The 15,135-nt window shown below is 45.7% G+C and overlaps 1 protein-coding gene across 2 annotated transcripts; it reads right to left on the reverse strand.

The window, feature by feature from the left end:
• Nucleotides 1-3,036: 3,036 nt before the first annotated feature.
• ZNF20 (zinc finger protein 20) lies at nucleotides 3,037-11,650 on the reverse strand. Of its 2 annotated transcripts, none has more exons than XM_054464066.2 (4): nucleotides 11,425-11,650; nucleotides 6,677-6,812; nucleotides 6,408-6,468; nucleotides 3,037-4,909 (listed from the first exon to the last, which is right to left on the reverse strand). In XM_054464066.2, the coding sequence occupies exons 1-4, from the start codon at nucleotides 11,425-11,427 to the stop codon at nucleotides 3,511-3,513; spliced, it is 1,599 nt and encodes a 532-aa protein (XP_054320041.1). In that variant the 5' UTR covers nucleotides 11,428-11,650; the 3' UTR covers nucleotides 3,037-3,510. The 2 variants fall into 2 exon arrangements, with proteins under 2 accessions (XP_054320041.1, XP_054320043.1); XM_054464068.2 differs by having other exon boundaries at nucleotides 6,677-6,803; nucleotides 11,425-11,646.
• Between the last annotated feature and the right edge of the window lie 3,485 nt (nucleotides 11,651-15,135).

A 15,135-nucleotide genomic window follows, 5' to 3' on the forward strand; every position in this document is an offset into this window, starting at 1 on the left:
ACCGAGTTCCTCTGCTGGGCCCTCAGAAACCAGACCTACCCCAATGATTAGGAAATTACACCTAGGCAATCGTCATCGCCCCATACATTACAAAGAATGTTCAGTAAACAATGGCTTGAGAAATGCGCACAGTCCAATCTTTGGTAAGACAGGTGCAGAGATGTAAAAAAAAAGACTGTCCTTGGCAAAGTTCTATGGTCACATGATGTTTGAGGCAGTTCTGCATACCATATGAGGGCCTTATTGGAGTTCTTGTTTATCTCTGCCAAGAGAGTACTGCACAGCAGACGTCATTATTGCAACTTCTGTGCCATTTATTTATTTTAAGACAGTCTTGCTCTTTCACCAGGGTGGAGTGCAGTGGCACGATCTCAGCTCACTGCAATCTCTGCCTCCTGGGTTCAAGGGATTCCTCTGACTCAGCCTCCTGAGTAGCTGGGACTACAGGCGTGTGCCACCACGCCCGGCTAATTTTTTTGTATTTTAGTAGAGACGGGGTTTCACCATGTTGGCCAGGATGGTCTCAATCTCCTGACTTCATGATCCGCCCACCTCAGCCTCCCAAAGTGCCAGGATTACAGGCATGAGCCACTGTACCCAGCCACTTCTGTGCCATTTAATTGTTCACCAGTTGCCACAGGTCTATCTGTGCACACCTGAGTTGCTTGAGTGGTTCTCAACAAATGAATTTAACTTTCATTGTGGTGTTGAATTTTTGTATATACCTTTTATGAATTATTTTGACCGTCGGCTGACCAATATCATGAGTAAAAAATTTAAAAGGCCTAGAGGAGGCAGGCATGTTGGCTCATGCCTGTAATCCCAGCACTTTGGGAGGCCGAGGCAGACGGACCACTTGAGGCCGGGAGTTTGAGACTAGTCTGGCCAACATGGTGAAACCCCAATTCTACAAAAAACACAAAAATTAACTGGGCATGGTGGTGCTCGCCTGTAGTGCCAGCTACTTGGGAGGTTGTGACGAGACTTGCTTGAACCTGGGAAGCAGAGGTTGCAGTGAGCCGAGATCGTGCCACTGCAGTTCAGCCTAGGCAACAAAGCGATACTCTGTCTCAAGAAAAAAAGGCCTATAGGTAGGAAGCAAAATGTAATAATGAGTAAAACATATATCTTAAGTTCACATTTGAAATATGTAATTTTAAGAAAATTTGGTGATGCTGCAAATAAACTGAGGATTGTAATTATATAAATTACAAGTTTTTCCTGAGAAAAAACACATTTTCAACCTAAGTACATTGATCTTAAAGGATTTTTCCTTTGCTTTTTGACCTTGGTTTGTGAAAAAGTGCAAAAATAAGACATGAATAGTCAAAATAAGAATTTTTGGCCAGGCATCGTGGCTCACGCCTGTAATCCCGGCACTTTGGGAGGCCGAGGCAGGTGGGTCACATGAGGTCAGGAGTTTGAGACCAGCCTGGCCAACATGGTGAAACCCTGTCTCTACTAAAAATACAAAAACATAGCCAGGCATGGTGGCAGGTGCCTGTAATTCCAGCTACTTGGGAGGCTGAGGCAGGAGAATTACTTGACCCCAGGAGGCAGAGGTTGTGGTAAGCCAAGATTGCGCCACTGTCCTCCAGACTCTGTCTCCAAAAAAAAAAAAAAAAAAATTCATGTCTCACAAATCAAGTATATACCTTGATAAGAAGTGAATTTATGGATTTTAACTGAGGTATGTTATGGTTAACAATGTCCATAAATTGTAGGGAATATATCAGGGTTTAGAGAATAGTATGGTAAAAACCGGTCCAGAAGTCTGATGGCTGGCCTCCCCTTACCAGAAGGCCGAGTCTTTTGCCCCTGAACAAGCACATGTCATACACCTGCAACGTGAGATGATGCTCTTCAGTGACCATGATGGATCAATACAAAAATAACTCATTCTTGGCAGGGCGCGGTGGCTCACGCCTGTAATCCCAGCTCTTTGGGAGGCCGAGGCAGGTGGATCATGAGGTCAGGAGATCGAGACCACGGTGAAACCCCATCTCTACTAACAATACAAAAAATTAGCCAGGTGCGGTGGCGGGCACCTGTAGTCCCAGTTACTCGGGAGGTTGAGGCAGGAGAATGGCGTGAACCGGGAGGTGGAGCTTGCAATGAGCTGAGACCAAGTCACTGCACTCCAGCCTGGGCGACAGAGCGAGACTCCGTCTCAAAAAAAATAAAAATTAAAATTAAAAAAAACCTCATTCTTTAACCATGTCTTGAAATGTGACAGAAGAAAACACTTTAAATTGCAAACATACCCCAAATTTTTCTCTTCTCACGAATGTGACTACCTTTTAATATCTCACACATCTCACAGTCATCTATGGCTTTTGGTCATATTCATTACTAATTACTAGAGTATATTACACCCTCTTTAACGACACTTATGCCACTGGTGGTCTTTGGTCAGAAGTCACTCATAAGAACATGAGATCACCTTTGGTATTTAGAATAGATGAAAATTCATGATCCAGATAAAAACTAAGAATATAAGCATGAAAAGTAAAATCTACATGAGGAAAAATATGCCTGACATCCACATGGCAACACTGACTCACAGTGTCCATGGGATAACATGGTAACATTATCAACTTTATCTAATACATGATGCTAATGGGATGTTGTAATGTAGCTTCTTAATTAAAAAATAATAATTGTTAGTATGCAGTTGTTATAAACAGTTAATAAGCTTATTTCTAAAATACATGAACAAAAGTATTTGTTGCCAAGAAACCACATTAGTGTTTTTAGTCAGGTATACTCATACAAAGTTAAAAACGAAGTGAGACATTACATTCAGTTGTGAATAACAGCAAACGCTTGAAATTTCCTGATAAGAGCAAGGTGGCTCTTCTCACATAAAGGCCCTTGGTAAGACCAATCACTGCACAGTGCAGCAGAGGAACAAGCTCCCTTCTAGTTGGTTTAATCAAGAACAGGGTCACTATCCGTAGAAACAACAGTGCTTGCAATACAAAGTAGACCTCTTAAACCAACTCAATCTATAGAAGAGTTGGGCATCAGAGAGTGTTTCCAGCCATAACAACATTTATTAGTTCTCTGGTAAACATTTTAACATTTCTGAAGAAATAGCAAAGTGGGCATGTATCTTTAATGTGGAGCACCTGGGGACATCTCTGAAGACCTACAACTCTGAGGAACAGAGACAAGTGATTTGGGGGATATTATCAATTAACAAGCCAAAGAATCAGGAAAATGGGCTGGAAGTGGGTAGCCACACACCTCTCTCCCTGTGTGGTGCCTCTAATATGTGACTGATGCCTTCCTTTTCTGTGCCTTTGAAATCTCATGCAAGATTGGCTATAGGTGAATTGTATTACGGAACCATCCAAGTCCTTCTAGATTTTATTGTCCTATCGCAGGTCTCTCTTCTCAATTCAAAAAGCAGTTATCCAGAGGTTCTTTCACCACTCTCTTTTCTCGTGTTTCAAAGGAAGTGGGACAACAGAAAGCTTCTCCCGTTTCGTCCACTAATAGGATTTCTCATATATTAATGGTATGAGTTCTTTCATGTTCTCGACATGAACTGGCACGAATAAAGGCTTTGCCACATTGCTTGCATTGATAGGGTTTCTCTCCAGTGTGAGTCCTTTCATGATATCGAATGTAATTGGAAATAAAGGCCTTACCACAGTGCTTACATTCATAGGGTTTCTCTCCAGTGTGAGTCCTTTCATGATATCGAATGGAACTGGAACAAGTGAAGGCTTTGCCACATACCTTACACTCATATGGCTTATCTCCAGTGTGTGTCCTTTCATGTATATGCAAGGAAGAGAAATACCTGAATGCTTTTCCGCATTGCTTACATTCATGGGGCTTCTCTCCAGTGTGCGTCCTTTCATGTATACGCAAGGAAGAAAAATACTTGAATACTTTTCCACATTCCTTACATTCATGGGGTTTCTCTCCACTGTGCGTCCTTTCATGAATTTGAAGTTGTGAAGCACATCTAAAGCCTTTACCACACTGCTTACATCCATAGGGTTTATCCTCAGTGTGTGTCTTTTCATGCCTTTGAAGGTCCGAAGTACATCTGAAGGCTTTACCACATTGCCTACATTCATAGGGTTTCTCTCCAGTGTGAGTCCTTCCATGCTTTTGAAGGTGTGAGCCACATCTAAAGGCTTTCCCACACTGCTTACATTCATAGGGTTTCTCTCCAGTGTGAGTCATCTTATGATACTGAATGGAACTGAAAGAAATGAAGACTTTCCCACATTGCTTACACTCATAGGGTTTTTCTCCAGTGTGAGACCTTTTATGTCTATGAATTTCACTAGGAAAACTGAATGCATTCCCACATTCTTTACATTCATCAGCTTTCACTCCTGTGTGAGTTCTTTCATGTACTGGAAGGGTAGTGGAACGAGTAAAGGCCTTACCACATTGTTTACACTCATATGGTTTCACACCACTGTGAATTCGTTCATGGATAAGACATAAATTGAGAAAATAGAAGGCTTTCCCACAAAACTTACATTTATAAGGTCCATCTCCACTGTGCATTACCCTGTGTCTTTGAATGCATGAATGGGAAATGAAGGTTTCTGCACATTCTTTACCATCATAGGGTTTCTCTTTAGTGCAAGTTTTATCATGTGATTGAAAGGAGTCAAGATAACTGAAGGCTTTCTTACATTCCTTATTTTTATATGGATTCTCTCCATATTCCTGATACTCAGATGACTTGTGTCCAGTGTCAGCTCTGATATGCCTATTAAGAGATGAATGACCCATGCCAACTTCTCCACACACACTGCTTTCACATGGTGTTATTCCAGGAAGAGTCTTCTTGTTCAGCATGTCATCTGCAATCTGGTTGAAGCTTTCTCCACAGTGATGACTTTCTTTACTTTCACAGAGTTTCTCTCTCATAAGACTTCAGTGAAAAATGAGAAGCACATTATTAATGGTTTGATTAAAAGTGACTTATAGGGCCAGGCACAGTGGCTCATGCCTGTAATCCCAGCACTTTGGGAGGCTGAGGCGGGCGGATCACCTGAGGTCAGGAGTTCGAGACCATCCTGGCCAACATGGTGAAACCCCGTCTCTACTAAAAATGCAAAAATTAGCTGGGCGGGGTGGCGGGTGCCTGTAATCCCAGCTACTCGGGAGCCTGAGGTGGGAGAATCACTTGAACCCCAGAGGCAGAGGTTGCAGTGAGCTGAGATCACGCCATTGCGCTCTAGCCTTGGTGACAAGGGCGAAACTGTGTCTCACAAAAAAAAAAGTGATCTATATTGGCTGGGTGTGGTGGGTCACGCCTGTAATCCCGGCACTATGGGGGGCTGAGGTGGGCAGATGGCTTGAGGCCAGGAGTTTGAGATCAGCCTGGCCAACATGGCGAAACCCTGTCTCTACTAAAAATACAAAAATTGGCTGGGCGTGACAGCGTGCGCTTATAATCCCAACTACTTGGAATACTAAGGCACAAGAATACCTCGAACCCAAGCAGTGGCAGTTGCAGTGAGCTAAAACCATACCACTCCACTCCAGCCTGGGTGACAGAGCGAGACTCTTGTCTCAAAAAAGAAGAAAAAAACACAATTTATATCATTAACAACTATTGCAATTGCATTTTTAACACTGCCCAGCAAAGTGTCAGCTTTCTGCTCTGTCTGAATTGTTTTAATATTAATGGACTATATGCTCTACAAGATGGTCTGGGTATATATATTTTTTAAAAATTAGTATTTCTATGGGGCTTCGTAATCCTATTTTCAAGTAAACTATTTTATAAATACTAAACATGTGCGTCTTTTTTTTTGAGTTGGGGTCTCAACTCACCCTGTTGTCCAAATTGGAGTGTAGTGGTACCATCATGGCTCACTGCAGCCTCAAACTCCTGGCCTCCAGCAATCCTTTGGTCTAAAAGCCCCAAAGGACTGGGATTTGGGGTATGAGCAACAGTGCCCAGCCCAGCCTATGTTACATTTAAACATATGTTTTTAGGAAAACTTTCCATGAATACATAAATTTGATACTGGGCTTATTTCTTTTGCTTCTTTTTAATATTTTCTCACTTTTTTCTTTCTGAGATGGGGTCTCGCTCTGTCACCCAAGCTGGAGTGCAGTGGCACGATCTCGGCTCACTGCAACCTCTGCCTCCCGGATTCAAGCAATTCTCCTGCCTCAGCCTCCCGAGTAGCTGGGATTACAGGCATGTGCCACCACACCCAGGTAATTTTTTTGTATTTTTAGTAGAGACAGGGTTTCACCATATTGGCCAGGCTGGTCTCGAACTCCTGACCTTGTGATCCACCCACCTCGACCTCCCAAAGTGCTAGGATTACAGGCGTGAGCCACCGCACCCGGCCTATTTTCTCACATTTTAAGATTTTCTAGAGGCATTGCCTTGTCTTGCAAGAGAAAATTACCTTAGATTTCTCCTGGGATTTTTGAACTCATCTTCAATGTTCTGAACTTTCCATGTTTTTCCTAAAACACAGACCCAGAGAAAACATAGATCCAGAATTAGTATGAATTTATTTAAAAATCATTAGATTCTGTATTCATGGTACATGGTAGCCTTGCCTGATTTATTCATCAAAGTATTTTCTGTCCATGTTCCAAATCAATGAACAGCATTGATGAGCTAGAAACATTTGTTCTCTAATTCACTGGGAAGTAATATTGTCATTCTTACCTACAGAGGTCAGGTTCTTGAAGGTTTCCTGCATCACATCCCTGTAGAGACTCTTCTGGGAAGGATCCAGCAAAGCCCACTCCTCCTGAGTGAAGCTCACAGCCACATCCTCAAAGGCCACTGAATTCTGAAACATCTCACATATGTAAAGGAGGACAGGTAAGACTAACAGCCCTGGAGGCCTATACTTTATTCCTAAGAAGTTCCCATGATACTGTGGGATCCAAACATGTATCCCATGACTTGGTCATCACACCTCTTACTTTCTGTCTATACTCACGTCCTGCCACAAACCAAGCCTTTTTTTGTTAAGAGAGAGGGTCTTTGGCCAGGCGCGGTGGCTCACGCCTATAATCCCAGCACTTTGGGAGGCTGAGGCAGACAGATCATTTGAGGTCAGGAATTTGAGACCAGCCTGGCCAACATGGAGAAATCCCTCCCTACTAAAAATATAAAAATCAGCCAGGCGTGGTGGTGGGTGCCTGTAGTCCCAGCTACTCGGGAGGCTGAGGTAGGAGAAGGGCTTGAACCCAGTAGGTAGAGGTTACAGTGGGCCGAGATCGAGTCACTGCACTCTGGCCTGGGCGACAAAACAATACTCCATCTCAAAAAAAAATAATAAAATAAATAGGCCAGGCGCAGTGGCTCACGCCTGTAATCCCAGCACTTTGGGAGGCCAAGGCGGGCGGATCACCTGAGGTCGGGAGTTCAAAACCAGCCTGACCAACATGGAGAAACCCTGTCTCTATTAAAAAAAAAAATACACAATTAGCTGGGCATGTTGGCGCATGCCTGTAATCCCAGCTACTTGGGAGGCTGAGGCAGGAGAATCACTTGAACCCGGGAGGCAGAGATTGCGGTGAGCTGAGATTGCACCATTGCACTCCAGCCTGGGCAACAAGAGCAAAACTCCTTCTCGAAAAAAAAAATAATAAAATAAAATAAATAAAATCTATACTAATCAAGAGAAAATGGTATTAACAGATGGAAAGATAGACTAATGGAAAACAGCAGATTCTGAAAATAGTGAAACCACGACAAAGCAGATATCACCAGCCAATTATGCAAGTGGTCCTCACTTACCAGAAGGAACAGGGACAGATGGTTACCTACAGGAGGACAAACAATCTTTGAAGCCCATCATCTCCATATGAATTAATTCTAGAGTTGCCTGTTATTGTGACTTCTTATGTTACCTTACCATGCATTTTCATTATGGGTTTCACTTTCTTATAACAGAAGAAACCCGCACTCAAGCCGTGTGTAGTGGCTCATGCCTATAATCCCAGCACTTTGGGAGGCCAAGGCAGGCCAATCACTTCAGGTAAGGAGTTCAAGACCAGTCTGGCCAACATGGTGAAACTCCCTCTCTACTAAAAAACACAAAAATTAGCCGGGTGTATGCGTGCCTGTAATCCCAGCTACTCGGGAGGCTGAGGCAGGAGAATCGCTTGAACTTGGGAAGCGGCGGTTGCAGTGAGCTGAGAGAGCGCCACTTTACTCCAGCCTGGGAGACAGAAAGAGACTCTGTCTCAGAAAAAAAAAAAAGAAGAAGAAAGCTGCACTTGATCTCAACAGTTCCCAGTTATCCACCTCCTCCCAGTTCCTGCATGTGCTCAACCCACATATGTGACTTACACGGCTGCCTCCTGGTGACCACCTCACTGTGGAAAAGCTAGACAGACCAACTGGACTTGCCCCACTGACCCTTATACCCACATGGACGGCACAGACCACCTCTTAATCACAGCCTGACTTCACAGAACTAGCAACTGCTTGCTCTAAATCTACCAGAAACAACTCCCTAAGAGAAACCTCCTTGGGCATTGCCCTGGACCCCAAGAAAAACTCTGGCCCAAAGGTCCCTGTCTGTCTTTCTCCCCACCTGCTGGTTGAATGTGCATCCTGGATGTTCCCCCCACTCTGTGTTGCCCTGCAAGGCGTGCTGCCCTCATCTCTCTGGGATTGTGAGTAATGCACTGTTATGTTATGGCTTTATGGCTTTGTTGAGATGACTCCGCTGTGGCTCAATAAACCTACACCTTTCCCTTAATAGCAACATCCAACTGGCTGACCAGCTATGTGTCTCCAAATAATGGAAGCTAGGACTGGGGGAGAAAAACTGAGCATCCCAAGGGGTTGGCTATCTAGATGAAGAGTGTACCAGGAGTCTCCTCCCATTTCAGAAATTCAGTTGCTCCTTTGGGAGGCCCCACACCCTGCCTCAGGCTATCCTCTGAGAGGACTGACCCAGGGGCTGATATTCAGTAGGCCAGGAGAGATGGGAGCTGTGGGCATTTTGGCTCAGCCCCAGGCGGTTCTGAAACCCAGGACCAGGAAAAGATAGATTGGGACTCCTGAAGACACATCACCCTGTAAAGTTTTCAAAAAGGAAACAGGCCAGGCACGGTGGCTCACACCTGTAATTCCAGCACTTTGGGAGGCTGAGGCAGGCAGATCATTTGAGCTCAGGAGTTTGAGACCAGCCTGACCAACATGGTGAAACCTCATCTCTACTAAAAATACACTGGCTGTGGTGGCGCATACCTGTAAACCCAGCTACTCAGGAGGCTGAGGGCAGGAGAATCACCTGAACCTGGGAAGCGGAGGTTGCAGTGAGCCAAGACCACGCCACTTCAATTCAGTCTGGGTGACAGAGCGAGACTCTCTCTCGGAAAAAAAAAAAAAAAAAAAAGGAAACAACCCAAAGACATTCTGAGATGGTGTTTGTGCCTTACGAAGGTAAGAGGAGAGGAACAGAGGTTTTTCACTGGAGTATCAAGTGGTTATTCTCTATTCTATGTGAAATGTTCAGAAACAGAACACAAATATTTTAAAAAGAGTCATCCATGACCATGTGAAAAGATGATAAACCACTAAAATACTGCATCTATGTGAAAGAAAGGATGAAGAAATATACCCTACAATAAAGAAAGTTGATACAGGAGGCTGAGGCAGGAGAATCGCTTGAACCCGGGAGGCGGAGGTTGCAATGAGCCAAGATCATGCCATTGCATTCCAGCCTGGGCAACAAGAGCAAAACTCCATCTCAAAAAAAAAAGAAAGTTGATAATACTGTGAGTTGGAGAAGGGGAGTTAATGTTTGGAGATGCGGAAAAGTAATTGAAAATTTAAGATGAGCCAGGCGCGGTGGTGGCTCACACCTGTAATCCCAGCACTTTGGGAGGCTGAGGCAGGTGGATCACGAGGTTAGGAGATTGAGACCACCCTGGCTAACACGGTGAAACCCCGTCTCTACTAAAAATACAAAAAATTAGCCGGGCATCCTGGCGGGCGCCTGCAGTCCCAGCTACTCGGGAGGCTGAGGCAGGAGAATGGTGTGAACCCGGGAGGCAGAGCTTGCAGCGAGCCGAGATCGCGCCACTGCACTCCAGCCTGGGCAACAGAGCGAGACTCTGTCTCAAAAAAATAAAATAAAATAGAAAATTTAAGAAGTTACTGCAAACCGCTGAAGAGTTAGGGTAGGGTAGCAGGGTGGAGGATTTGAGACCCTGCATCCCATAGATTAGGAAAACGCAGGAGGAAGCCAGTCCCTATAGACAGTGTGAAAAAATTTAAAGCAGCAGCAATTAGACTGAAGTGTGTTTAGTGCTATAAGGAACTACCTAAGGACACCAAAATCAAACTCAAATTGAGGCAGGAAAATAGGGTCTGGACACAGGGAACATAAGGCCTATTCAAACTTCAGCTATGAAAGGAAATACCTACTCCATAGGGCGTAAGTCAAGTAAATGATTTTATAACTTTACTTCATCCTCTCCTTTTACATAGGGTATACCCCAAGTAACCAATGGAATCCTCCAGAGCGTATTTAAACTCCCAAAAATTCTGTAACGGGGCCTTTGAGCCCCTATGCTCATCCCCGCTCGCACACTGTGGAGTGTTAAATCCCTTCATTCCTTCCTTGCTCTGTGCGTTTTGTCCAATTCTTTGTTCAAGACGCCAAGAACCTGGACCCCCCCCAACGTTAACAAAATGGAATTCTTCTTAAAACTTTCTGGTAACAAACCATAACTCATGACTGGATGTTTCTCACTCATGAATCGCTGTTTGCTCAAACTCTTTAATTTTTTTTTTTTTTTTTTTTTTTGAGATGGAATCTCGCTCTGTCCCCTAAGTTGGAGTGCAGTGGCGTGATCTCGGCTCACTGCAACCTTCGTCTCCTGGGTTCATGCGATTCTCCTGCTTCAGCCTCCTGAGTAGCTAGGACTACAGGCGCGTGCCACCACGCCCGGCTAATTATTTGTATTTTTAGTAGGGACGGGGTTTCACCGTGTTAGCCTGGATGGTCTCGATCTCCTGACCTCGTGATCCGCCAGCCTCGGCCCCCCAAAGTGCTGGGATTACAAGCGTGGGCCACCGCGCCCGGCCCAAACTCTTTAATCTTTAACAGAAAAAAAAAACCCCGCGGGATTCCCCCATGATCCTCCTGTGGTCCCCGCAAAATCTGAAGAGACGCGGGGCTGCGGGCGCGGAGCTGCCCAGAGAGGGCTCCGGGGCCGGGGCCCACAGTCGCCCGCGCAGGAACAGGACAGGACGCCCAGGGTCCCGGCTGCCGGCCCAGCCGCACCCTGCGGCCAAGGGGACGGAGGGACGAGCTGAGACAGAGGGATTCGGGTCCCAGATCCAGGAGGCGCCGCGCGGAGGCCCAGATCCCGCCACAGCCGCTTCCGGCCGGTTCCACCCAGCCCCTCCCCCGTCTGGGGACTCCGGCCCCATACACTCACCATTTCCCGGCTTCCGGGTGTCCCGGTGTCCTCTCTAGGGCTCCCGTGAATAGTGCGGGTCACGGTGCAGGCGGCAGAGCGACAGAAGTTGTGGCAGAGGGACCCGGGGCCTCTCGGAGTAGGAAATCTGGCATCCCGACAACAACCTGCATAGCAACAAAAGTAGAAGCTGGAATGGGCCTCCTCCTTCCGGATGGACAGTTGGCCGGGCCCCGCCCCGGCGCTTCTGATTGGACAAGGTACAAGGCCCCGCCCCCTCAGAACTGAGTGACGGCAGAAACCCTGGGTAACGGGCCCTGCAAAGCCGGACTGATCGGTTCTAGCCACAGCTTCTCTCCAAGGGACAACTCTTTCCCTGAGCCCTGGTCATTGGATATTTTCTTTTCAGCCAAATTTGCTCCTGATTTTTAGACAGGGCACTATCTTCTTCCTCAATGGGCTGTCAGTGCTTCTTCGTCCTGCACAGGGTTCTAAGTGTGTGCAGGGAATTCCAGACTCAGTGTCCAATGGAGCGATCTGCTGACCTCAGAGCAGGAAGGGGAGCCCAGACCAGGCCAGGCACGACTGCACCAAGAAGGAGAGGCAGTTGTCCTTCAGGGGCCCGGAATTAGGGATGAGACATGGCCAAGGCTTTCACACATCTCACCCCACCTCACAGTGTGGAAACGCTCCCTCCTTCCAGACCTTCATCTTCATCGGCAGAAAACTCTCACTTGGTGACTTTAAGCTTCTGACCTAAATAAACTGTCAACTTCATAAGCCCCTTCTCCAGGAGAGGTCCCAAACAGTTATTTCCCTGAACTTGATCTTTACAGATTTTCTTCAGATATGCAAATTAGTCTGACCCCAGGGACTCTATGCATGTCAAACCCCAAACACTGCTCCTGAAAACGGCCCCAGATTCCAGATGTACAGCCGCAGAAAGGACAGAACTCCTGAAGTGCACCTGCATGTGGGTCTCCCGCTTTCCAGGGCGCTGCAGCATGTCAGAACCCACACTCTGGATCTGCTCTGAGCAGCTGCAAGCCACCTGCAGGGGAGGGCGGCTGCCCAGGAAGGACCCAGGAGAGCTCCACTTCCCTCCTTGGCGGGATCCAAACTAGCCTCAGCGTCCAGTCCCTGGCGTCGGTCTCTGCTGCCCCCTGCAGGTTATTCACCTGCTTCTCACATCATTCATCAGTTTCCATGAGACAAACATCCTCAATCCCACTGCGAGAAAAAGACACGAGCAAAGCTCTCCTCCGGTGTGTATATATAAAGTCGAGAAGGAAACGTCTAAGATTATTTAACTGCACGAAAGTGAGGCAGTAGTGGCTGGGCGCTGTGGCTCAAGCCTGTAATCCCAGCACTTTGGGAGGCCGAGGTGGGTGGATCACCTGAGATCAGGAGTTGGAGACCAGCGTAGCCAACGGGGTGAAATCCCGTGTCTACTAAAAATACAAAAATTAGCCGGGTGTGGTAGTGCACACCTGTAATCCCAGCTATTCGGGAGGCTGAGGCAGAAGAATCGTTTGTATCAAAGAGGCTGAGGTTCCAGTGAGCCGAGATTGCACCACTGCACTCCAGCCTGGGCAACAGAGCGAGACTCCGTCTCAAAACAAAACAAAAAAACACACAAATGTTTAGTCATGTTACTTATTTCTGGTTTCCAGCCTGACTTTATAACATTCCTGACTCTGGGACTCTCCAGCCCCCCAGAAATATGCTTTGAAGAAAAAACAAGATAGAGCACAGGGCCCACATGTCTCTTATAAACTGTGAACCAAAATACTGCATAGCAGCCATCTGTCAGAACTGCTTCCAGGCTATCGTCCTCAGTCACAATCCTAAATCAAACTCACTTTCTTTAACAAATTTAATTTTTTTTCTTCAGTCCACATGAGTAATCTAAAAGAAACACATAGACAGAAGAATCTCTTTATTATCATCTTTCTACCAAGTCAACATCAGGCATTAAAAAAATGTAAAACAAAGTGAAAACCATCCTTCTCTGATTCATCATAGACCCAGAATCTGCCAGTCACCAACACCTATCTTCATTTTCTCTATTACGGCCAACTTTTATCTAAGAGATATCATAGAGGCATATTTAATAGAGTATGTCATTTTGTGTTTTATGAATTTTAGAGGTTTGTTTTGTTTTGAACTTTTATTTGCATTTTCTTTTGGCTGAGTTTATTTGTCTCTTAAGTGTATGTTTCTTCTGGGGTATCTTTTTCTTCCATGCAGCCTCCTTTTCTGCTTTTGGAACAATGTGTTTCTTTTCACTAAGCATCATCTGGATGTGGCAGGGGAGTTTGTGGGTGGGTTCATCTGCCCATGAGTTCTGTAAGTCAGGTGGTACATTATGGGTGCCTTGTTCCCTGGATGTGCTCAATAACCAGGGAATCTACATCTATACCCTTAAGTTCAGCATAACTCTGCACTTGTAAGCAAATTTCAGTACCTTTTCTGGGCCACTGATGGTGAGTCCAGCCTGTGTTTGTCTTGGGTACAGCTACCAACTCCACTTTCTAAGACTGAAATGGTACACATAATTTATGTAAAAGAAAATATTTCAGATACTTGGTGGCTTTTCATATAGGCATACCTGTGATGGCCTGAGCACCTTCACAGTTTACAGTGAGCATGAGGGTTTCATCCTTCTAACATGCACAACTTCGTGGGATTTTCTGGGTCATAGTGAATAATGTTCATAAATCAACTCAGGCCACACAAGAGGACAGGTTTTCTTTGGTCATTAAAAGGAACTGATTAAAGAAAAAAAAAAAAAGTGGAAGCCAGGCACAGCAGCTGGCACCTGTAGTGACAGCTACTTGGCAGGCTGAGGTAGAAGGATTGTGAGCCCAGGAATATGAAGCTCTCGTGCACTAAGATCACACTTGTGAATATCACTGCACTCCAGCCAGGTCCACACAGCAAGACCAAATCTCTTAAAAAAAACCAAATAATAAAAGAAAAAAGAAAAAATGTTTGTGGTTAGAAAAAAGTTTTGATTTAAGACTTTCATTAAAGAAAAAAGTACTTTGAAAAGAGATTAGGGCCAGGCGTGGTGGCTCATGCCTGTAATCCCAGCACTTTGGGAGCCCGAGGTGGCAGATCATGAGGTCAAGAGATAGAGACCATCCTGGCCAACATGGTAAAACCCCATCTCTACTAAAAATACAAAAATTAGCTGGGCGTGGTGGCGCATGCCTGTAGTCCCAGCTACTCAGGAGGCTGAGGCAGGAGAATCTCTTGAACCTGGGAGGCGGAGGTTGCAGTGAGCTGAGATTGCGCCACTGCACTCCAGCCTGGCCACAGAACAAGACTCCGTCTCAAAAAAAAAAAAAAAAAAAAAAAAAAAAAAAAAGATATTAGGCCTGGCACAGTAGCTCACACCTGTAATCCCAGCATTTTGGGAGGCCGAGGCAGGTGGATCACTTGAGGTCAGGAGTTCAAGACCAGCTTGGCCAACATGGAGAAACCCGTCTCTACTAAAAATACAAAAATGGCCGGGCGCAGTGGCTAACGCCTGTAATCCCAGCACTTTGGGAGGCCAAGGCAGGTGGATCACTTGAGGTCAGAAGTTCGAGACCATCCTGGTCAACATGGTGAAACCCTGTCTCTACTAAAAATACAAAAATTAGCTGGGTGTGGGGGCACACGCCTATAGTCCCAGCTACTCAGGAGGCTGAGAAAGGAGAATCGCTTGAACCTGGGAGTTGGAGG

Source organism: Pongo pygmaeus, chromosome 20, assembly GCF_028885625.2.
Source record: "Pongo pygmaeus isolate AG05252 chromosome 20, NHGRI_mPonPyg2-v2.0_pri, whole genome shotgun sequence".
NCBI lineage: Eukaryota > Metazoa > Chordata > Mammalia > Primates > Hominidae > Pongo > Pongo pygmaeus.